The 24738-nt window shown below is 48.8% G+C and overlaps 1 protein-coding gene across 4 annotated transcripts in view; it reads left to right on the top strand.

Annotated features, from left to right (window-relative positions):
• MTBP (MDM2 binding protein) overlaps window positions 1-24738 on the top strand; it is a 33709-nt gene that overhangs the window by 5987 nt on the left and 2984 nt on the right. For 2 of the 4 annotated variants that reach the window (XR_015061241.1, XM_085893287.1), the window contains exons 2-18: window positions 1621-1719; window positions 2247-2317; window positions 2450-2589; window positions 2683-2744; window positions 2848-3001; window positions 5972-6090; window positions 6211-6335; window positions 7693-7787; window positions 9214-9286; window positions 10856-10973; window positions 13133-13306; window positions 13450-13563; window positions 17861-18019; window positions 18140-18218; window positions 18741-18881; window positions 19445-19534; window positions 24042-24263. Coding sequence is in view for 3 of the 4 variants with exons in the window: in XM_085893287.1 (XP_085749413.1) it covers window positions 1621-1719; window positions 2247-2317; window positions 2450-2589; window positions 2683-2744; window positions 2848-3001; window positions 5972-6090; window positions 6211-6335; window positions 7693-7787; window positions 9214-9286; window positions 10856-10973; window positions 13133-13306; window positions 13450-13563; window positions 17861-18019; window positions 18140-18218; window positions 18741-18881; window positions 19445-19534; window positions 24042-24263 (2035 nt within the window). In the remaining variant the exon portion in view is untranslated. The remainder of the gene's footprint in view (window positions 1-1620; window positions 1720-2246; window positions 2318-2449; window positions 2590-2682; window positions 2745-2847; window positions 3002-5971; window positions 6091-6210; window positions 6336-7692; window positions 7788-9213; window positions 9287-10855; window positions 10974-13132; window positions 13307-13449; window positions 13564-17860; window positions 18020-18139; window positions 18219-18740; window positions 18882-19444; window positions 19535-24041; window positions 24264-24738) is intronic. The other 2 variants (XM_085893288.1, XM_085893289.1) reach the window with 2 other exon arrangements.

The raw sequence follows: 24738 nt of genomic DNA, 5'->3' as shown, positions 1-24738 counted from the left end.
GTGAAGACTATATACATGTTGCAGCTTGGGGGTGACCTGAGTTTGGCAGGTTATGAGAGGTGGGGTGGGATGGGCTGCGAGTGACTGTGGAGGTGATGAAGGGTGAATGAAGTGACTTATTTAATATGTCCCATAAGCTGGGCTCGGCACCTCACTGAAGGAGGTCGAATTGGTCTAAAATTTTTAAACAAGCGAGCAAGTGAGGCCCAATGCTTGCTTGGTCCACATTTCCGAACCTCCTACTCTGAGTACCCGTGGGAATCGAAGCAACACCAACGTAGGCGATGTTCCTCCCTACATCACCGCCAAGCTGTTCTCGTACCCAGATCTCTCTGCTTGTAAAATAAATGTCTCGTCCATGTCTCAAAGCATCCACCTCGAACGCAGTGATAAAGGAATATTATAAAATGCCCAACAGCCTCTTTGGCAGCATGCTCTTCGCTCTTCACCCTTCATGTCCTAAAAAGCTTCAAGATTGAAGTGACACTCCTTTTGCACTCGTAGCATCATCCATTGAATTCCTGTTGGTGATTTAATATCAAATTTTAAATTCACAACCTTGTTAAAAAAAAAAATTAACCGACCTTACTTTCGATGAATTCCCATATTTTAAAGTTCCTCATGGCCAATGATATAAGCCCCGCTTGCAAAGCACCAGGAACATGCTTTCTAGTTTGGATATAATCCGTTACGAAGCAAACCCACGTAACATTTAAAGGTGTTGTTTTCCCGCCCAGGTGACATTTAAAGGTGTTGAATTGATATGGTGTTAATGAGGTGAAATCATGATGGGCCGAACGGTCTCCTCTTGCGTCCAAGCTCCTTGAATTGTGTATCCGAATGAAGACGATATCATGAAGGCCGACAGGATGGCGCGCGGAGGTACGCGCACTCACCTCTAACCTGTCCAGCATGGGTTTGAATCCCGACCCAGCTATAAACGGTCATCCCGGTGGTTTCACAGGCGGGGTGATTCGTCAATGCGTGCGTGCCGTCCCTCGGATGGACGTTAAACTGGGCGTCCCGTCTGCCGGCATTAGTTGGTGGACGTTAAACATCCCGCAGAGTCCTTCATGAAGAGTCGGCGAGTCATCGTGCACCATGAACAAATTACTAATTGTTGCCCAAACTACCGACTGGATGAGCGTGGTGAGTATGCCAATGGCCTCCAATACGAGTTGAAGGAGACCTTCAGATGGTAGTTAGATGAAAACAGGCCGATGATGATGATGATGATGATGATGATGATGATGATGATGATGATGATGATCACTACACCATCGTTGATGTATACTGTATACCATTAGCCTTATTGTATAAGAGAAATAAATTCTCCACCCTGCAGTACACGATGTATAATTTGGCCTCGATGCAGTTCGTAAATGGTTGCCATGGCAAAAACTTATTTTATTTCTTCCACGTCAGAGCGTGCTGTCACTCTCGAACAAACGTATGGATTCTAAACCTGCGTTCACAAAGTGTCATTTTTTTAACGTGTCGTTGAGGTTGTTTATAGATTCTGGAACTACACCTGTTGATATTAATCTCAACAAGCCTCTGTCACCTGGACTTTTGTCTCTCTTTCTCTGACACTTATTATTTATTTATTTTTTTATGCAGGGAATACAGAAGAGTTTCAAGGAGCTTTGTCGTTTTATCGTCGCCTGCAACAGCACTTCTCAGATATATCCACAACAACACCGTTCTTGATGTTCAATGGTGAGGAGTTTGAAGCTTCATACCCATGGTCATGTGCAAATCTGGTGGGCGACATGACCCCCCCCCCCTCCTCTCATCATTTATCCGAACTGATGAAGGACCCGTCCGTGCGGACGGGTCGATTGCCCTGGAATTACGGACGGGATCATACTGTGAGCGGAATTATGCAACACATTTATATTGAGGGAGTTAGGGTCTCCCACCCCTCTTCCTCCCGACCCTGAACCCCTTTCCTAACCCCCTCTCCTCCCATGCCCCCCCCAAATCCCAATGTTGACAGGAAGTGAAATTGTTTAATTGGAATGAGTCTGTTGGTCAGTGTTTGTTGTTTTTCACATCCTGAGGTTTTGCACAATTTCCTTGTTTTATTTTATTTTAATCATATAAAAGATGTAATTTAACTTTGAGGATGGCAAGCGGATGTCATCGCATGAAGGAAATCCCGTCCCAACGTCGTCTGCGATCAACTTGTGCTTTGCTGTGAACGGTGATGAATTACGTGTCATGAGCGACTTGTCTTTCACTAGAATACCATTGCGACCCCGTCGTTGGACCCCGGTGGTATTTTGCCATGCAAGTGGTGGCGGTACACAACCAGGTTAGTACATTCCATTCGTTGTCACACGCCGACATCTTCGAAACCACATGTAAACATGGGCGCCTGTTTGAAGGCCGTCGGTTAATCAGGCGTGAAGAAATTACTCGTGTCCGAATGTAACGTTCGTGTCAGTTCTGCAGTCCGGAATGGAGCGAGATCTCAAAGGTGCCTCCAAGTAATGAGGGCGGAACGGTCGAGGAGACCTGTCCCATTGGTGCCTGTGTCCGAGCTGTGGAAGAGTTTGAAAAAGAAAGACTTGAAACATTTCTACTGTGAGATTAGTTTTTCTTTTTTATGTCACATGCAGATTTCTACCCCCCCCCTTCCTCCCCCTCGTACTCCCTTATATTATCCTTGTTTGGCAGGAATAACCTGGAAGAAGCGGCTGAATGTCTGCACCTGCTCGCAGACAAACTCCCCCCTCCAGGTAACAATGGATGGCACCATCTTTGAAGTCATGATCATTGGATTTTCTCCAAGGAGGGATAAGACGATGCTGAGTAGTTTGGTGATTGTATGTATGTGAACAGGCCGTGAGTTGCTGGATGTGGTGTGGGCGGTAGGGCGGTCCGTGAGGCTCCCGGAAGGCCTTCCCGTCGTCGGAGTGCTGAAACGCATGCGCACTTGGCACAATGCGGTCATTTCAGTCATGCCAATCACGCACGAAGACGCTTGTCAGGATGGGTACGTCAGGGCTGAATTTGATTTAAGTACGAGCAGGGATGCCTGACGTCACCGGGTCCCTCCTCCTGCCCCTCCCCCTACCTCGAACCACCCCTCCCCCTTCTTATTCCCGTCCCTCCCCTCCCCCTGCCTCGTCCCGTCCCTCCTCTCCCCCTGCCTCGTCCCGTCCCTCCTCTCCCCCTTCCTCGTCCCGTCCCTCCTCTCCCCCTGCCTCGTCCCGTCCCTCCTCTCCCCCTGCCTCGTCCCGTCCCTCCTCTCCCCCTGCCTCGTCCCGTCCCTCCTCTCCCCCTGCCTCGTCCCGTCCCTCCTCTCCCCCTGCCTCGTCCCGTCCCTCCTCTCCCCCTGCCTCGTCCCGTCCCTCCTCTCCCCCTGCCTCGTCCCGTCCCTCCTCTCCCCCTGCCTCGTCCCGTCCCTCCTCTCCCCCTGCCTCGTCCCGTCCCTCCTCTCCCCCTGCCTCGTCCCGTCCCTCCTCTCCCCCTGCCTCGTCCCGTCCCTCCTCTCCCCCTGCCTCGTCCCGTCCCTCCTCTCCCCCTGCCTCGTCCCGTCCCTCCTCTCCCCCTGCCTCGTCCCGTCCCGTCCCTCCTCCCCCTGCCTCGTCTCGTCCCGTCCCTCCTCTCCCCCTGCCTCGTCTCGTCCCGTCCCTCCTCTCCCCCTGCCTCGTCTCGTCCCGTCCCTCCTCTCCCCCTGCCTCGTCTCGTCCCGTCCCTCCTCTCCCCCTGCCTCGTCCCGTCCCGTCCCTCCTCCCCCTGCCTCGTCTCGTCCCGTCCCTCCTCTCCCCCTGCCTCGTCTCGTCCCGTCCCTCCTCTCCCCCTGCCTCGTCTCGTCCCGTCCCTCCTCTCCCCCTGCCTCGTCTCGTCCCGTCCCTCCTCTCCCCCTGCCTCGTCTCGTCCCGTCCCTCCTCTCCCCCTGCCTCGTCTCGTCCCGTCCCTCCTCTCCCCCTGCCTCGTCTCGTCCCGTCCCTCCTCTCCCCCTGCCTCGTCTCGTCCCGTCCCTCCTCTCCCCCTGCCTCGTCTCGTCCCGTCCCTCCTCTCCCCTGCCTCGTCTCGTCCCGTCCCTCCTCTCCCCCTGCCTCGTCTCGTCCCGTCCCTCCTCTCCCCCCTGCCTCGTCTCGTCCCGTCCCTCCTCTCCCCCTGCCTCGTCCCGTCCCTCCTCTCCTCTCCCCCTGCCTCGTCTCGTCCCGTCCCTCCTCTCCCCTGCCTCGTCTCGTCCCGTCCCTCCTCTCCCCCTGCCTCGTCTCGTCCCGTCCCTCCTCTCCCCCTGCCTCGTCTCGTCCCCTACCCCCTCTCCCCCTGCCTCGTCTCGTCCCGTCCCTCCTCTCCCCCTGCCTCGTCTCGTCCCGTCCCTCCTCTCCCCCTGCCTCGTCTCGTCCCGTCCCTCCTCTCCCCCTGCCTCGTCTCGTCCCGTCCCTCCTCTCCCCCTGCCTCGTCTCGTCTCGTCCCTCCTCTCCCCCTGCCTCGTCTCGTCCCGTCCCTCCTCTCCCCCTGCCTCGTCTCGTCCCGTCCCTCCTCTCCCCCTGCCTCGTCTCGTCCCGTCCCTCCTCTCCCCCTGCCTCGTCTCGTCCCGTCCCTCCTCTCCCCCTGCCTCGTCTCGTCCCGTCCCTCCTCTCCCCCTGCCTCGTCTCGTCCCGTCCCTCCTCTCCCCCTGCCTCGTCTCGTCCCGTCCCTCCTCTCCCCCTGCCTCGTCTCGTCCCGTCCCTCCTCTCCCCCTGCCTCGTCTTGTCCCGTCCCTCCTCTCCCCCCGCCTCGTCTCGTCCCGTCCCTCCTCTCCCCCTGCCTCGTCTCGTCCCGTCCCTCCTCTCCCCCTGCCTCGTCTCGGCCCGTCGCACCTCTGCCCCTGCCTCGTCTCGTCCCGTCCCTCCTCTCCCGCTGCCTCGTCGCGTCCCGTCCCTGCTCTCCCCCTGCCTCGTCTCGTCCCGTCCCTCCTCTCCGCCTGCCTCGTCTTGTCCCGTCCCTCCTCACCCCCTGCCTCGTCTCGTCCCGTCCCTCCTCTCCCCCTGCCTCGTCTCGTCCCGTCCCTCCTCTCCCCCTGCCTCGTCTCGTCCCGTCCCTCCTCTCCCCCTGCCTCGTCTCGTCCCGTCCCTCCTCTCCCCCCGCCTCGTCTCGCCCCGTCCCTCCTCTCCCCCTGCCTCGTCCCGTCCCTCCTCTCCTCTCCCCCTGCCTCGTCTCGTCCCGTCCCTCCTCTCCCCCTGCCTCGTCTCGTCCCGTCCCTCCTCTCCCCCTGCCTCGCCTCGTGCCGCCCCTCCTCTCCCCCTCCCTCGTCTCGGCCCGTCCCTCCTCTCCCCCTGCCTCGTCTCGTCCCGTCCCTCCTCTCCCCCTGCCTCGTCTCGTCCCGTCCCTCCTCTCCCCCTGCCTCGTCTCGTCCCGTCCCTCCTCTCCCCCTGCCTCGTCTCGTCCCGTCCCTCCTCTCCCCCTGCCTCGTCCCGTCCCTCCCCTCCACCTGCCCCTCCCCGTCTCGTCCCGTCCCTCCTCTCCCCCTGCCTCGTCCCGTCCCTCCCCTCCACCTGCCCCTCCCCTCCCCCTGCCTCGTCCCATCCCTCCCCTCCCCTCTTCCTTCCCTCCCTTCTCCCATCTCTACTTTCCCCTGCCCCCCCCCCCGATTCGTGGAGGTTGGCTTGGGGCGTCCCACTCTCTGGGGACGTGTGCAGTGCAAAAATTCAAGTTATCTCCACAGTTGACTTGCAATACCCTTTGCCACCACCACCGGGTGGAGCTTCACGATACACATTTACATGGAGAATTTTTGTCCACCTTCCCCCCCGAACTCCCACGACCATAGATGAAACCAAGTAGTCCACATGTTAAGTTTGGTGGCAATTGGCCCAGTAGTTTTGGCCTGATTGGTGATGCACACAGACAGATTGAGACAGAAAATGACACGTGTTGATGGGATTTACACATCGATTCGCATTGGGACATTTTTCAGCCTTCATCGATCATTATTTTTCAACGGCGGTGCATTGTGTGTTTTCAGGAAGGTGGATCGCCACATCCGTTTGTACCTGGAGGCTGAATGGAAGAACGATGCACACAATGTGATTTCATCCTCCACATTGTGGAGAGGAACCTTGCCACTCCGAGTCCAAAGGGCAAGTTTGAAATGTTTTTACGAAATTATTATTATTTTTTTAACCTAACTGGTTATTTCATGGTATTCTTCCTCAAAAAATGCATTGTAAACACAGTCGTGAACCATTCCTTCCTCACAGGCAGTACCTGGGCTCGAACTTCCTGGCTTTGTGCTGAAATTCTGTGAGCCGTCCCGTCCTGCCTCTGTGTCCCCCCTTCCATACAATGCAAAGAATCCACACGTGCAACCTTGTGGGCAACCCGGACAGGTACATGTTCAGCAATACTCCCATGCACGGTGCGTGCGTCACGTGTCTTGTGATTCGGTCTTGAAGGACTGGATGGAAGAGCAGATGACAACAGATACATAGTCTGTTTTACAGAGAGAAAAGTGGGTTGGACGAATGGAGGTGCGCGTCGAGCTTGTACTCGGGGGAATTTGACCAGTTGTCGGGTTTTTGGAGGACGTGTTGGTGCTTTCAGACAGGTCGTGGGGATGTAGAGCATATGCCTCTACACTCTGCAGTATCATGGGGCCACAGAGAAAGACAGGACGTGTTCAATAGCACCTTGCTGTATCAAGGTACTCGTTCAAAAGGTAATTCTGCAATTTTTGCGTACCTAATAAATATACAGTCCGACACCGATGTAGTTAGCCAAACTGGCATGTCGGGCCATTCGAGTGGGCACTTGTGGAATCGGCATCTCTCTTGGGGGTCGTGTAATTAATTAATTCGGATTTCGTGCTTTTTTTAATGCAAGACTGTGGTCTTTCAGGGAAATGTTTCCTCGTCATCGTTGGTTGTTGGGTCGCCGAAATAGGTGACCCTTATTGTCAGTAATTCTGTCTGTTTGACAGAAATTCTGAAAACTATTATCCCACGTAGGGTTATGAAATTTGGCACGAATGATCTACAGGTGATGCTCTATCAGATATATTCCGGTTTTTGTGATATATGGAACACTTTACCCGCAGCGCCCCCTACAATTAGGGTATGTGCGAAAATTGAAGGCCCCCTCACGACCAGGTGAGTGCATCTATACGAATGAAACTTTGCAGGTTCATGGTACTCAATGAGTACTACAACTTTGCCTCAGGACTTATTGACAGATTTTGCTTAGGTCAGGGGTCAAAGGTCAATTAGTGCAAAAATCGATAATATGCGAGAGCTGGAGGTGCCTTCGCGCCAAATGCTACTCCTCCGAGGGTTATGGTCAGATGGTCATGAAAATTCACACTAATCGTCTGGAATACATTGTGCACAAACGATGGAGCCGGATTTTCGATTTAGACCTTTGTTCACCCACAGCACCCCCTCGAACTTTGGGGGATTTCCGATTTCAAACCGCATTTTCGGTACTTTTCATTCAAATGGATACCGAGTAGTTATCAGTAGATGGAACTGGATGAGATTTGATATGCGTAATCTTAAGGTGATTCCCTATCCGCTATACGACATCCATTTTGCTCTATATCTTATAGTTTCCATGCTCGGAGACCCATCGCCGCCTACCGGCTTGTTTGTTCTTTTGTTTGTTTGTTTTTCTTCCAGAGTGTGCAGGTAACTTTGCAAGCCGCTAAGTAAGCATAGTCTATAAATGTGTCATTCGCTGCACTCCTTGTAGGTGTACCAGTACTTTGACCCAAGCTTGGAGCTGGTTCAGGTCGTCGATGTTTCATCAATCCCCCAGTTCCTGTTCACCAACGTACACCTGCAGCTGTATCCTTCAATTGCATTTTCTTTTCTCATCCTTGAGCTGCACAGGGGATGCTTTTATCGTCTCGGTCCCAGAAGGCCGAACTGAGCACACCGTCAACGACTGTTGTAACGTGTTCGAACTGCGACGTATTCGTTGTCGATTTCACCTTCGGAATCCCGACCCGCAACTCCATCTTGCTAACGTCGGTCGTACGATGATTGTCCAAGGTTGACGTGAACGGTTTGTTGTGGAATGTGTAACTAAATAAATAACTATCCTGAATAATTTGGTTTAATGCAAGAATTTTGTCCATTTTTTGGAAACGAGCTGCCCCTTTCACCTGTCATGCTTTTTGACATAAAGGTGTGATATTACACTACCTGAGGCCGACGGGATGGGTTCAGCCGTAGAGCACTTGCTTCTGAGCTGTCTGATCTGTGACCTGTTTGTGAGCTCATGTGACCTGTGTGTGATTATTAGCCTGATCGTAACTGGAGGAAGTAACGAGACGTTTGCACTTCACAATAAGACGTCTTGCCTGGGTTTGATTCCCGACCTGAACACTAACCGTCGGATTGGTGCTTTGCAGGTCGGGCGTTTCGTTGCAAAGTGTCCCATCCCTCGGATGGACGTTGAGTCTGGGTGTCCCATGCACTAGCATCAGCTGGTGGACGTTAAAGATCCCACGGTGTCTTTCATGAAGAGTCGGCGAGTTATCTCCGGCACCCTGAACCAATTACAAATTGCTGGCAAAATCCGCCTGTTTTTTATTTTATTTTATTTTTTAACAGAATCTAGGGATTGTAGGGGAGCTGAAACAAACAGACACAGCCACTTTGCTTGGGGCACTGGGTACCAGTGACACCACGACAATAGCACCGCCTCTGTCACTGCATTCAGTGTGGCATTTCCTCCTCCCCATGCATGCCAACCTATGGGGATTGTTCATGCTCTTATCCTTTTAAATGCTGAACGGCAAGCAGAGAAGCAGCGCCATTTTTTTTAGTCTTTGGTATGACTCCGCCGGAGTTGGAACCACCGATCTCCCACACTCGGTGCGGTCGCTCTTATCATTACACCGCCAAGTCTGGTTGCCTTCAGTCAAATGTCAAGCCTGACCAGCCAGTTCATGAAAGACTTGGTGAAAAAGTCTCTCCCTGGCTTGACCACGCATGAAGGTGTGAATAACGGGGACTGTGAAAGGAATAGTAATTATAGATTAAGCTTTTTTGCGATCTGAAAATTGAAATTGTTTTGTGCCCAAAGATGGTACTGATGGGTCAAATTTGGGGTTTGGGCCGATGGGCTATTCTGAAACCTTAAGCATTTCATGAACTTGATGAGGTTCCAGTCCAAGTATGATAAGATGATTGAGTAACCTGATCGCGGCCGTGTGTGAAGTTGTTGTTGTTGTGCTATTCCTCTTGACAATGATGATGCTGCCAGCTCTGTAGAAGGTGTTCTTACTCTCAAGAGATCGCGGTGTATTCTCCAGCACTTCTCATTGCTTCCTTCACATGTGAGTTGACATCATGTTTTTGTCCCTTCGTCTTCACATTCACTTGCTGTCACTCCAGCAAGTGTCAATACCCCAGGATTTTCTCTCTTTCACATCAAACAATTGACCAATTACAGCATTGGAGTATCAGGAGGAACCCAAACAGACAAAGATGGAGTCACTCGGAGGAACCCGGCAAGGACTCGGGTTTCAACTGCTACTCCTCTACCCTCAAACCCAACCAGGCATGGCCAAGTGAACCTTACAAAAACTATTTGAGAGTGACAGACAGACAGACAGAAAGCATGCACACCAATATAAACACACACACTCGCACAGCAACAGAAAGGAAACACCCCCTCCCGACTCACACCAGAAATACCTTACCACTTCTTACCTTACCACCACAGAATGTACACAGGAATCCACCAGCGCGTGCGCACACACACATATACACACACACACACACACACACACACACACACACACACGTTAATCAAATACCCATCCCTCCAACCCCCACGACAGACAATCTCACCTCCCAAATAAATTAAACTTGTTTGGCAATCGGCAGTCATTCACATAACCATTGCACACCTGCGACGTTTTACCTGGATAACTTTCCTGAAAACTTGTACAGCTAAGCTGCAAGTCCTTTACACAACGGTTGCAGTTTTTGCTTTCGTCGATTGCCAAGAAATCCATCGTAGAAGTTACAGTTTGTGTCGTAATTTGCATTTCGCTGCTACTGCTGTTTGCAAATGGGATGCGACACTTCTTTCTGTGCCTCCGCTGCCAACGGCGTGGAGGGCATTGGCTTCGGGTCGTCGGTCCATCCGTGCGTGCGCAGCAGATTTTCGTGACCGCAATAGCTTGTGAATTACAGCGAGGGATTTTGATCAAACTTGGCACAAATATGAACTGCGATACAATTTTGGGTTCAACGGGTCAAAGGTCATGTGCCCTTTGAAAATCATAAGCGTCTGATGTCTCTCTGTCTCTCTCTGTCTCTCTCTGTCTCTCTCTGTCTCTCTCTGTCTCTCTCTGTCTTTCTCTCCTGACCTTTAATCGAGATCAAACGTAACAGTGGGTTGACATCTCATGTGGGTGGAGGAATTCAATTTTGTTGGCTTTTTTAAATTTAATTTTTCTTTTTTCATCTTTTTCTTGTGGGTCAACAATGCGATGGATTCCATGTGCAGGCTCTTTGGTTTCACGCTAACAGAAACCTTTGTTGCCCGGCACTGGGGACATCCGCCATAGCTCCTCACTCTGATGACATCCCGGCCGCCCTGGATGCACAGAAAAAACGAGCAATGTCCCAAGTTGTTCGTGTTGTTTTGAAAACCATTGGTCTGACAATGCTCCAAGTCTTTTCTTTCCAACAGAATACAGGGAATTGTCTGGAATGTTGGATAAGCACCAGGCTGCTCATGGTGGTGACTTTGTGGGCCACATTTAGCCCGTGGCTCACACTTTGGGAACCCTGCTTTTGAGTGTTCGCCCCCCCCCCCCCACTCCCATCCTCCCTAAACTCCCCATCTCATTCTAACATTGTTTACCTGCCCTTCTTGTCATGACTACACCCAGGTCGGTGTGATTCTCTACCTTGGCTGTACTATCACGAATGTGCCAGTACCACCTCCGGTCCAACTGAGCTCCCTCAAGTGGAAGGAGTTTATGGGGACAAAAGTGAACCAACCAGCAGGTGTGTAACCGTTTGGTGTGTGTAATCATTGAACCTCATCGACCAGGACTGTTGTCCGTATGCTGAGCCATGTGGTGGTAGGAATGTTGCATAGAAGTCCATCACATTATCTTCACATCGTATGTCTGATTGTCCGTTTACAATGCCGCTGTGCATCTGTTTTACGACTGCTTCTGGTGGGACAGCCTTGGTGTTGTTTTGCGAACTTGAAGTTGTAAAGCTTTAACTTTAAAAAAAAAAAAAAAAAAAGCTTGTACAATTAATCAGATCGAGGCTCAGGGACGAGCAAAGTGGCGTAGGATGAAAAGACGATGGACTGACAATGGAACCACATTTACACACGATGATCGAGGAAATGGAACAAAAACAAGAAGGGAAGGAGACCCAGTAACCTGCAAGAGGGTTGGGTTAGGTAGGGTCGATGAGGGTAATACAGGTTGTGTGTTGGGTTGGGTTGGCATGATGATCCACATTCTGCTTTGAAGTCCTTGAGGGAAGAGTGGCACGTCTCAGCTTCTGGAAGGTGGGTCCAAAAATGCAGAAAAGACAATTGGAGTTGAGGTGTGCGGTAAGCCTGGATTTGGGGAGTTGAACCAGGGCGGGCTTACTGGAAGCTTGCACACATCCTGGAGGAGCTGAGCAGGGTCGGAGGGTTGAGAGCAGATGGAGCCGGTCAGGAGCAGCGGCGGTCAAGAACAGAGCTTCGTTACAAACTGAAAAGCAATTTAATTTAATTGAACACGGCTTGTCATAATGAGTTGGAGCCATTTTTTTGTTTGCGTGCAAAGTCGAGGCTCGTGGAAGGGCGAGAACGCTGAATAGATCAGGAAGGAACAGGAGAGAGGAGGTAAACACTAACAGCAGGGTTCCCATCGTGTGCTGCCTTTTTTGGCTGCTGGTTGCATCATTGGTTAGGGGCGCGGCTATGCCGCTGATGCAGTGCCCCTATTACCAGTACACACTGGTGCCAATTTCGCCGACCTCGGAAGGATGACTGGCTGAGTCGACCCCCTGGTGTTAATTCAGTGGAAAATGGAGCTCGAACTCAGGACCCTAGGATCCCAAGCCACCACCCTAACCGTGAAGCCAACAACAGGGTTGAAGGACAAAATAGAGGGAGACTTTGACAAATATGGGATGTGGGGTGGATTGAGGGGAAGGAGAGGACACACGGGATAGACAAGATGGATATGGAAGCAAACGCTCAGAAAGGGAAAAGTGTAAATTTGGAAAGTGGAGGGATTGGGGTGGGGTGGGGTTAACGAGGGTAGAGAAGATGATGGTTTTGGACGGGGGACGATCGAAGATGGTGGTGAACCGCTGTCTTGAACACCTGGAGGGTAAGGATGAGATTGAAGACATTGTGGAAATTGGTTCCACAGGTGGGAAAAAAAAGAGAGGAACGAATGAGTGGTGGTGAGCAGTGATCCTGGATTTCAGTTGTTTCACCAGAAGGGGGTTGACGGTGGATTGTGTGAGTCCTACAGCATGAAAAAAAAAAAAAGCAGAAGGTGCAAGACCAGAATGAAGATGGTGGAAAACAGATCACATTGCCATCATTGGAATGTGCGGTGAAGGACCATAAACCAAATCATTGGAATCTTCAGGGATTATCCTGAGTCTATGGGCCTGCCATTTCCATATCACAGACAAGTTGGTGATCTCTGTCTTCTACCACCTCCTTTGTGATTTTTTTTAATAATTTTTTTTTGACTGATTGGAATCGAGACTTTATTGGATTCGAGTTTGCGTTCCTCAATACGTCACCCGTACCTTTCGGAGTATTTGAACATGGGTTTTCCACCACGGTCCTGCTTTCCTTCACGTTCCTTCCTCCGTTGTTTTGCCTGTCATGCTTCGCTTGCTTGTTTCGTTTGATTTCATTCCATGCAGCGAGTTCTTTCGTGAGTCTAAGCAAGTGGTGTTATTGTCTGCGCCAAACGTGCTTTTCTGCCCCCCCCCCCCCATTTCTGATTGGTCGTTAATCCGGGGCTCAGATGAGATTCCTGACCTATCCTTGTTGAGGAAAACAACAACAAAACTCTTCTGTGATCAAACAGCAGCTCTTTGTATCGACTTGCACCGTATACCGTGATTACCGTTTGTTTTATTTATTTATTTATTTATTTATTTTTGTGGTTTGGTGTCATCGTTTGCAGCTCCCGATACCCTTGTGAAAGGAAGATCAAAAGGCCTGTTTTTCTGTTTGCGTGCGGATGAGCGTCACGGCTGCCTTGCGACCCTGCTCTATTCGGCCAGTCACATCAACGGCGCTGCCCCGGCGGCCATTTTTAACGCACTCTACGAAGTGCACAAAGAACCGGCTTCAACAGGTGGATTTTGCTGGTTTTTTATTTTTAATTTTTTTTTTTTTCCCATACCACAAACTTTGCCGATTTAAGCAGTCCTTGTTGATCAATTGTGCAATAGTCTCGTTTTAACTGATGATATTTATTTATTTATGCCATTTCTCCAGATTTTGAGACTTCCTCCTTTCTCGGTAAGCTGTGCAGCTTCCGCATTGACGACTTGATAACTGCAGAGAAGCATTTTGGCGTTTGGCTGAGCGAAAATTTGCACCGATTGATCGGTAAACGTTTTCCCTTCTTGCCTCGCGCACACAATTACTGAATAAATAAGTAAATAATTTCCGCAATGCTCTGAGGCTCGTGGACATGTATTGTCACTTGTAAGATTGCTCCGACAAGATGGCGCAGAGGTGTGTTGCACTTACCTTTGGTCTGTTCAGTTTGGGTTCGATTCCTGCCCAGACGATCAACTGTCTGATCGTTGCTTCTCGGGCGGGGCGTTGCATCACAAAGTGCCCCCTCCCTCACACAGGAAGCCGGGTGTTCCGTCTCCTCGCATTAGTGGGTGGACGTTAAAGATGCCATGATGTTTTCCACGAAGAGTCGAGTCGAAGAGTTATCGCCTGCAATCCTGAACACGTTACAAAGTCCTGCCGTGTATCAGGAAAGAGTCAGGTGATAAAGGGTGAAAGGTTTTTGTACTGCTGATGTAGTCAAAGGCAATGGGTATGCACACCGTTATGCAGTCGGAAAAATGATCATCTCAGCTCTAACTTTCTGTTGCTCTCTGTTTTCTGTCTGATCAGCTTTCTGCCGCTACTTTTAGAGTCCAGACAATGGAGGAGCCAGAAAAGGGATCAAAAGGCCCTGTAGGCGTTTTCTGAGCATTCCCATTGGCACGTAGACGCCAACCACATACACAGCTTTCATCTGCAGCCTGATGGAGAACTCTCCAGTCAAGGCTGGTGCTCCTGCCTCACACCTTTCTCGGCTTCACACTGCAGAAATGAAGGCATTTAGGACCATTGGTATCTCCCGCGATGAGGCTGAGTCTTTGGGTCTCTCACTCTCTCACCGCAGGCAGGTCGGTGGTCTCTGGCTTCTACTGTCTTCTCTCTGGCCTCATCTCCCCCCTGCTCTGTCTGTGATATCCCCCCCTCCCCCCTTATATTTCCGCAGGGCGCTCGAGGTCTGCCAGCAACCCCCTTCTGGTAAAACTACCAAAATTAAGAATCACTGCTCACCTTCACTCTTTCATTCCTATTTTTTTTCCTGCCTTTGGAACAAACTCCCACACTCTGAATCCCATTCTTCTCTCCCGGTCTTCAAAACAGCTGTTGACCACCATCTCTTATCTTCCCCCATTCAAAGCCATGATCTTTCCTACCCCCGCTAAATCACCCCGAACCCACCTCCTTCAAATTCCCTGCTTTCCCTGTAGTGTCCATCTTGTTTACCCTGTGAACCCCGCCCCATCCCTCTCCTTTCCACAGATCTCATGTCTCTGTTCCACACTGTTTTGTCCTTACCCCCCCCCCTCTTGTCTCCTGCTCCCCTTGTTGTACATTCTGTGTATTTGCTCTCATTCGAACCTCGACATTGTATCCAAAAGAAGATCTGAGGAGTATCGCTGTCCTGCCAGACTCCGGAGCGAAAAATTGCTTCATTTGCCCCCCAGCCAAGCCACGCAACAGTTCCGAGATTGACATTGGACGCAGGTTTTCAGGAGTGCTCTCTGGCCATGAACGTGCGCTGGGCTCCGTTCGAGCGTTGTTGTTTAGCGGATCGCCAGGGCTACCCAGATGTCAGTGAGTGAATCCCAGCGCGTACTTGCTGTTTGAGTTACGTACCTAAGTGTTCTGACTCACAGGCACCTCTGTTGCCCGGCATCTCGAAGGACGGTGGTGAGCGTCCGGGGAGTTGTGGTTGCGGTGGCTGTAGTGAGGTGGGGAAAACGCTGGTGTTTGTGGTGAAGACGTGGGAGCGGTTGAGGCTTTTGTGGTGAATAGACTGGAGTGTTTGTGGTGATTGTAGCGAGGAGGCTGAGTGTGGGTTACTGTGGGGATTTTTAGGAGGCGTTGTGATTATGGTGAGGGTTGCAGCACCGTGGTGAGCATGGTCAGGGTCTGAGTTGAGGCGTCTGTGAATGGCACGCTTATGCTAACGAGACTATCGCTGCGTGTTCCTGTGTGGTCTGGCGTGCAGGCACACATGAAGGAGATTGTGTGTGAAATAAAATGGATGAAGGAATAGCAAAGGAGGGGGTGGAGGGGGTTGAAGACCTAACGAAAAACCTTACACAATGCATCCTCTTATTTACCCACTAGACACAATGGAAGGGCTAACTAAACTAATCCTAAAGAAGTAACTGTCTCAGGACTGCTGTATGTTGGGTGCCATTGCCTTTGGGGGTGGAGGGGTGTCGGCTTCGCAAAACCGCAAGAATGTTAATTATTGGCATTGCACATGTTACATGCTTGGGAACCTCCGTGGTGCTTGTTTCTGTCTCTACAGTCGCTGACGACTTTCCAACGAGTGATGAAGCCACTCTGGCGGCTGATGGGGGTGTGCAGCATTAGGATTCTCATGTATTTACTACTTGTGAATGTCTGCATCTCTGGAGGAACCCGGGTATGGTTTGAAACAGAACAGCAAAGGGCTTACCTTGTGTAGCTTTTCCTGGTTGCTTTATGCAACCTTCTTTGGCTGGAAGAGCATCCAGATCCATCAGGACCATACTCTGGACAGAGTGTCGGTGCTGCCGAAGCAGTCTCCTGGGTTATTGGGCACCATCCTGGATGAGGCGCCACTCTGACGCAGGATTCTCGAATGGCTCTCGATCCCAACAAGCTGGTACTCTGCTGACCTCGGAAGGATGATAGGCTGAGTCAACCCCACCTGGTATTAATTCAACGGCCAAGTGGGATTTGAACTCTGGGCCCTCGGATCCAAAGCCCGCCACCCTAACCGTGAAGCCAACACCAGGGGAAGAGCATGGCGGTTATTTATAAAGATTGGTGTTTCCTCCAATTGTGGGAAAGAAATGTGTGATTGTGTGTGCATGTCAAGTTCCCTTACAAGGAACTTCAGTGCAGGAGGAGGCTGTGAGGAACATCAAACCTTGCACAATGGCTGTTTGCCTGTTCTCTATCTTCTAAATGTGGAGCATTAAGCAAGGAAGTAGCACGCACCATTTTTCAAGTCTTTGGTACAACTCGGCCGGGGTTTGAACCGCCGACCTCCCAGATTCGGAGGATACTCGAACCATTAAACCACCGAGTGTGTTTGGAATTTTCTCTCGAGATTGACTGTAATCATTTCTAAAATCCCTCATCTAATCCGAATTGATCTTGTTGTGGAATTTTGGGTTTTCATGCAATGCAAGTGGTAAATTTTGCCGTCGTTCGTTCCTTTGTTGATTAAAATTAAAAAAACAAATACTGTCCAGTCCTGCAAAACGGAACGGTTGTGGAACCAGGAAGAAGTCGACTTGTGTTCTACAGTGTTCAAGTATACAATTCAGTTGAAATAAAATAAAGACTTTTAAAGGTCGGAGAAGAGATTTCTTTTCAAAAAAAAATTTAATTTGCCGCCGTTGATGCAACTTCTTATACGCCAACTTATTTAACATGTGACATGAGTTCTTCCTGCCTGTTGTTTGTGTCCTTTATGTCATCCTTAAATACAGTAAGTTTCTCGTTTGGAATGATTTTCAATTTTATTTGATTGCCAGGTAGGAAAACGGCGTTAAAACAAATAAATAATCACTCCTCTCTGCGCATGTGCGATCGGGACAAATTGCGAGCCAAAGCACTGCTAAAACAACAGGTTTATTTTCCGATTTGCGTTCAAAAGATAACATTCAATTAATATTAGGTTGTTCCTCAATCATAAACTGATGTTTTTGGATAAGAAGGACAGACAGACGGAGACACAGAAGGGAACCATGCACCTGACTTTTCACTTCATGCACGCAGGTTAATAATAATTAGATGCCCATATTCATTATCACGACAAGTCGAGAGCCGTTTCTCGGCTCGGACAAATCCTTGACCTGGATGTTCGCCTCAAGGTCCAGATGCAGCCATTTTTATTGTTTTCAGGGTGCCAGTGATAACTTATCCATGGAAAGTACACCCAAGGATCTTCATCATCGCTCAACAACTACTGCTCGCAGGTCCCCCAGATGTTTTTATTTTATTTTATTTTATTCTGTGGAGTTGAGGCTTGTGGAGGAGCGAGAACGTAGGTTGATGTCCATCCGGAGGACGACGCACACAGTGATGCCTCGCCCTGCCTGCGAAACACCAAGACGACAGTTTATAGCTGGGTCGAGATTCGAACCCAGACTAGACGTCTCAGATTTGAGCGTGCATACTTCTCGAGTCGAGGTTATATCTTGAGGCCCATTCATTGAAATGGTTGAATCCAACGTTTCACTGTATTTCCTGATGTGATCCTTCACTTTTGAGTTTTTTTTTTATTTCTCAGGAAAGACTGACTGATAATGGAGCAAAACAAGTAATCGACACCAGGGACCTCTTCTACAATTGTCTTTAATTTGTTTGACATTTTCAGAGAGTAATGATGATGGAGCAGCCGTTGCTTCCTCACCACTCCCTGCGCTGCTGTCCGCTGCGCGGGAAGAGGTTTTACTCGAAAGCATGCAGACACTGCCCCTCACTGACCCGTCAACTGCATTACCATCTTATGAGCGGCCCACAAGCAGCAAGCGAGGTACGCTGAATAAAGTCACGAACTGACTTGTTGCAGTAAAGAAGCAACGCTGACTCGTGGACATTTGCCGTTGGAGGAAACTTGACTTTGTGGGTTCTCGAATGTTTATTTTGGTTTCAGATCTTCATCCGGCCAAGTGCCCAGAGCGCCAGGCCCTAAAGAATCACGACGACGTAGAGAGACTGAAGCATAAGCTCAGGTGAGATTGTCGTCATACACCTTGATGTTTAATCCGTGGCTCTTATTTTAGCTGATGGAACATTTGCTTCTTTCTGGGACACGTGGAGGCAGAATGTTGCTAAAATGTACTTGCACTGAAACCAGCATGTAAGATGGTTGGGGTAGGAAGGGTGAATGGGGGGTAATAAAGGTCAGGGGTCGAGATGTGGACGTTTGCTGCTTGCTTTGAAGCCCCTTGACGGAAGAGTGGGAATGCAACACTGTTCTGTCGACTGGAGAAGCGAGGAATAAGGGACTATATTCCAGGATTTGTTTTGTCAAGTTGTTGAAGGGCTTGCCAGGAGATTGTTTCCGAACTGTCAACCCAAAGCCAAGAATAATATTCATTTCAGCTTTTGAAGTATTTTGTGCTTTCTCAGGCATGAGGTCGTCCATTTCCATGTCCCCCACTTCTCCTCCCCCCCCCCTTCACCCCAACATCTTGGCTTTGAGACATGCATTGTTTTTAATTCCACATTCTTCCCATCCTGACCACTCAAAGGTTTGTTTTGCCACCACAATTTGCCTCTCTGGTGAGCTTGGGCCCTTATTCCAAGACTTGCCATGTTGGCTTGCAACCCCAGGAGGTGCTTCGACTCTTCACCCCTGAAGGTCTTCCCACAAAGTCGGCACTCCCTCCTCCGTGAGTGTGTATTTTGTTTCCGCTCTGCTTCCTGTTTTCACTGATCTTTTTCAGCCATCATCTTGTTATTTATTTATTTATGTTTACATTTTAAGCACATTAGTTCATACTCTTTGTCGGACATCGATGCTCCCGACAGTCTCTCATGGCAACGGAATAAACTGGGTAGTTTTGCATCCCCTTCCCAGCATTCGTCGTCGGAGCAGAAATTTGAAAATAAGGCAGGGTGCTAACCACCAGCAGCCTTCTTGTTGTGAAAGCCAAAAGTCTATAATAGCTTCCACTTGTGGATTTACTGTCCACATGAGCAGCATAGGCTGGTTAATAGGAAACAGGCAAATGTTTTGGGAGCCATGATGTTAACCGTAATGGTTTTGGGAGGCAAGGTATGCTCTTACCTTTGGGGTTTAAAGTTGAACACCCAAGTAAAAGTGGATTAAAAAGGCATTCAAGGGGATGGATGGAATAAACTCTAGGAACCTTGATTCTAGATCTCTTCCTCTTTGTTGAAACATACCTAACGCGAACCCCCTCCCCCCCCCCCCCGCACGTGTCCTCCACAGGAAGGTGGGCTGCACGCCAGGATTGACTGAAGAGATGGTCAGGTCTATGTCCTTCAACGACCTCCTCCATTGTCGCTTCCACGGCGTCGAGTGAGTCATGCCCGGCAGTTTGTGTCGCGCTTGCATGTAACGATCCTTGCGTCTGCGGATGAAACATTGGCTGTAACTGTTGAACATGGTTTTAATTATTTATTTTTTTAATGGACGTGAGCATCGTCCGAGTAAAACGTCTGCTCCCTGGTTGTCTCACATGATCACAGCATAGAGTGAAATGCGGGAGCGTGTTTGATTTGAAGGCGGAGTTCCAGAATGGCGCTTTAAAATAATAGAAATATTGAAATTTAAACAACGGACGGATATGCATCTTCCAAAGAGGGAAAAATTTGCGATATTTTATTTTATTATGCCCCCGGCACCCTTGGTGCGGAGGCATTATGTTTCCGGGTTGTCCGTCCGTCCGGATTTTCGTTTACGCGATAACTCAAGAAGCGAATTGTAGAATTTCATCAAACTTGGTAAAATGGTAAAGTAAGACGGGGAAATTAAGTGATTAGATTTTGGGCCAGATGTGATAAAGGTCAAAGTCAAACTCTGAAGTTTTACTGTTTACGCCCTAACTCAAATATTGGACAGAATTTCATCAAACTTGGTACAAAGGTAAAGTTAGACAGGGCAATTAACTGATTAGATTTTGGGCCAGATATGATAAAGGTCAAGGGTCAAATGTGTTTGTGCAGGAGAGCGGAGGCATACCCGTCGACTGCGCGCAGTCGAATTACTCTAGTTTTTGGTTTGTAATTGTGATTAATATGAGTAAGGGAGCAATAAGAGGATTACCATGAGAAATGTTTGCAAATGATTTGATTGTGATATCAGACTCCAGAGGAGGGACTTCAGGATGGAATGGCTGCACAGCAGGAAATGTTGGAAAGTGGGCGACTTGGTAATAAATAAGGGGAAAGAGAGGATGTGGATTTTAGGGATAAGGAAAGCAGAGTTAAAGCAGGTGGAAAGATTATTCAAGTGCCTTGGTTCTATTTTGGCGGAGGTGGATCATTGCAGAGAGGAGAGGGTGAAGTGGGGGAGAAGAACAGAGAGAGTCGAGAGATGTGGCCAGTTGTCCTGTATTTAACGGAGGATTGAGCCTTGAGGAAGGAAAAGGAGATATTGCTGCAGAGGACAGAGGTGGATGTTGAGGACAGCTGATGTGGATCTCCAAAGGAAAGCAAGAGTAACTAGAAGGGCATGCGATGGAGCACATGCCTCTGCCACGCAATGCCTGATCCATGAGAACATATCTGGCCCAAGACAATTTTTACGATTATTATTTTTTTGTATACACTGTCGAGGCTCGTATGAGAGCTAACATACAAAAACACACACCGAGGGGAGCAGAAGACGAGGGGAGGGAGAGGGAAGCACAAAACTGTGTGGAACAGACTTGAGATCTATGGAAGGGAGACACAGGGTCTATGGGGTGGGGTACACAGGGTAAACAAGATGGACACTGCAGGGACTTTCAGGTCCTTACACTGCAGGGACTTTCAGGAAGGAAAGCAGGGAATTTGAAGAATGTGGGTTTGGGGTGGATTAACGGGGGTAGAAAAGATCATGGTTTTGGATGAGGGAAGATAAGAGGTGGTGGTGAACAACTGTTTTGAAGACCTGGAGGGAAGAATGGGATTGAAGAGTGTGGAGTTTGTTCCAAAGGTGGAAAAAAAGAGGAATGAAAGGGTGAAGCGCATACGTCAGCCACACATATAGAATGGTATTTTGAAATATCGTGCTCTCTATCGTTTTTGGCCCGATCTCTCAATGGTGAAGAATCGCTCAAAAAAATTTATTGTAGCCGCTTAAAAAATTATTCACCAAAATCTAATCAGTTCTTCCTTGCCACACACCCAACGTGTTCACAAAATTTCATCTGACTCCGTGCACAACTTTTTGAGATATCCTACACACAAACAAACAGACAGAAAGGGGTGAAAACATAAGCTCCTTCACCTTCAGTGGCGGAGGTAATGAGTTTATCAAGAGATGGGCACGAGTATGGGACATTGGTGAAAAGGCACGTGTGCATTGGAGGAGGAAAATGCCCTCAGGTCAGCCTTTGATAATGTGTGCAGTTGGCAGGAGGAGAAGAAGGAGATGGTGGAGAGGGACATGAGGTGGGGGTGCAGATTTGATTCTTAGGATGGACAGGTGTGGATAGATAAAACTTGTGTGGCCAACACCGCAAGGTGAGTGAGGATAATTGGTGTGGTGGTGGTCGTGGTCGCAGTTGTAGTATGAAATTTATGCAGAAATCCAAGTTCTGAAATTTTAATCCTGGATATTTCTTGCTTTCTGGCATTCAAAATCTGACCTCTCTCTCTCTCCCTTTGTCCTAAAAAAACAAAACAAAAAAAAACAACCTGTGTGTGCGTCGTCTTCCGCCTGCGTCTTTCGTGCCTTCCGCCTGCGTCTTTCGTGCCTTCCGCCTGCGTCTTTCGTGTCTTCCGCCTGCGTCTTTCGTGTCTTCCGCCTGCGTCTTTCGTGTCTTCCGCCTGCGTCTTTCGTGTCTTCCGCCTGCGTCTTTCGTGTCTTCCGCCTGCGTCTTTCGTGTCTTCCGCCTGCGTCTTTCGTGTCTTCCGCCTGCGTCTTTCGTGTCTTCCGCCTGCGTCTTTCGTGTCTTCCGCCTGCGTCTTTTGTCTGTGTCTGGTTTCAAGATTTCTGGGCATTTTAACAAGGTGTTCCACCCTGTTAACAACAGCCTGCCAACTCTGTTAAATTTGGAGCGCAAGTTGTATCTGTTGTCGTCCGGTGTCGTGTTCATTAAAAATTTGAATCGGATCATTGCTTATACCATTTACATTGTCATTAACGAAAACTTTAGCTCTTAAAATTTCTCTAAAATTGCTGCTTTGTGGCAAATACTAAAACTTTATCTGCTTGTATCACAAGGATGAGGACATTCTGAGTCTCCATTGATGATCTTACAAATTGCTTGGAAATCAAACCTGCAGACGTATACAGTGGCCTGCAAAAAGTATTCAGCCCCTACCAGTCGTGCCACGTTTACGTGAATTACAGATTACCGGTATGTCGAAACAATTTTTCCAAATTAACCTTTTTATTAATAACTGAAGGGATCAAACTAAACGCTGTTTGTTTATAGTTGAAGGAAGTTACATGTCAGGAATACCTGGAAAAAAAACAAACAAACGACATGTACAAATCAAAATTCACTGGTTGTAAAAGTGTTCAATGCCTCAGATCAGTACTTGGTGGAAGCACCTTTTACAGTGATGACCTGCGATGAGAATTCCTGGGTAGGTCAACACCAGTTTTGTTCAGTGAGATGGTGAAATCTTTGTCCATACTTCACGTGAAACTTGCTCTAGTTCTGCCAGGTATGATGGGGATCGTCGATGGAGTACAAGCTTCAAGTTTCGCCATCAATGTTCAAGTCAGGACTGTCTGGACCACTCAAGAACATTTATTTTCTTCTTATTCAGCCACTCTAGTGTAGCTTTAGCTTTATGCTTCGGATCATCGTCCTGCTGAAATGTGAATCTCTTACCCAGGTTCAGATTCATGGCTGACTCAAGCAGGTTTTCATCAAGGATTCTCCTGTACTTTGCACCGTCCATTGTCCCGTCTATCCCGACAAGTTTTCCAGTCCCTGCTGATGAAAAGCAGCCCCATAACATGATGATGCCACCAACATGCTTGACAGTAGGGATGGTGTTGACTGGTTGATGTGCAGTGTTCGGCTTGGTTCAGACGTAACTCTGAATTTAGACCTAAAAGTTCAATTTTTGTTTCGTCTGATCACAAAACTTTTCCCCACACATGTCCACAATATCATTAAGATGCTTCTTTACAAACTCCATACAAGCTTTTAGAAGAGTCTTTTTCACTAATGGCTTCTTTCTTGCCACCTGTCCATCGAGGCCAGCTTTGTGAAGGGAACGGGATATTGTTGATTGATGAACACTGACCCCCATCTCGGGCGTAAAGCTATGCAGATCTTTCAAAGTCATTGTGGGATTTACAGTGACATCCCGAACCGGTTTCCTGCTTGCCCGGATGCTGAGTTTGGATGAACAACCTGAACTGGGTCGAGTCTGGGTGGTATGATACGTCTTCCACGTCTTAATAATTGATTTCACTGTACTCAAAGGGATAATGAGTGACTTTGAAATCTTTTTTATAAAATTCTCCTGAACAGTGATTATACTATTTTTTTATGAAACCTTTCAAACAAAAATTATTTTTCTCCTGCAGTGATTTCGGGTTAATTCGGAAAAGGGTTTGAATGCTTATGGAACTGAGAATCATCTGATTTTTCTCTGTTAACCAAACTTATTCACATTTTATCTTCATTTTTTTAAGCTTTACCATATTGGTGTAGTTTGTGAAGACTCCATGTTATGTTAAGTTTGATTTGAAAGCGTCATGAAATAAGCTCACGTGGCATCAAAAGGTGGTGAATACTTTTGCAGGTCACTGTACACTTACTTCATCCAGTTGTTCCGACAAATTCCTTAATGTACCTTTTTTGAATATTTTTTTTGTTTTTTTTTTTCCTTTGTTGTTGTTGTTTGTGCGCTAGCTTTTGTGTGGATGATGGGTCGGTTTCTCCTGGACGAGCATTTTCCGTACCACAGCTCTTTGCCCACTGTCAGTCCATTGAAACGGCATCGTTTTGCAGTGGCTCTGCTAGAACCACGCAGGCCCATAGCCCGTGGCCTCCCAACCCGACTGCGCAACCATCCAAGGACCATGGGCTTGACAGCACAAGCGACACTGAAGGAAAATCCACTGGAAGTCTTGGGTACGTGCTTTGAGGTATTGGTGGAGATTTTGTGTCCATTGTGTTAGAATGGTCAGGACCCTGATGCTGATGGACAAGCTTGTATATACATACATCACATTCAGGACAGAGACATGAGTGTCGTTGCACGGATGGGAATGTCGTTGGTTGACAATTGATTCCCTGCATCATGAGCCATCGGTCAAGAAGGAACAGGCCAACCCGAAGTTTTTGGCACGAGAAAGCATTCATTGATGTCACGTGCACCCGGAAGGTTAAACTGCGAAAGTTAACATTGAGAGCAGGAGGAGGATAATGGATGATAGGTGAAAATAACCTGAGACTAATGGAGATATAACGAGGTTGAGAGAAGGTAAGAGAAAAGAAAGGTGGAGGAAGGGGAGATGCGTAGCACGAATGCAGCACACGAGATTCGAACCTGGGATCCCAATATCATGAGCTCCGTGCTCTGTAATGTCATTAAGGGCCAACCCGA

This window comes from Eptatretus burgeri, chromosome 8 (assembly GCF_056783735.1).
Source record: "Eptatretus burgeri isolate ZD-2024b chromosome 8, Ebu_testis_v1, whole genome shotgun sequence".
Taxonomy (NCBI): Eukaryota; Metazoa; Chordata; class Myxini; order Myxiniformes; family Myxinidae; genus Eptatretus; species Eptatretus burgeri.
Note: the sequence above shows the minus strand (reverse complement) of the source record. Positions and strands in the feature narration are given on the sequence as shown.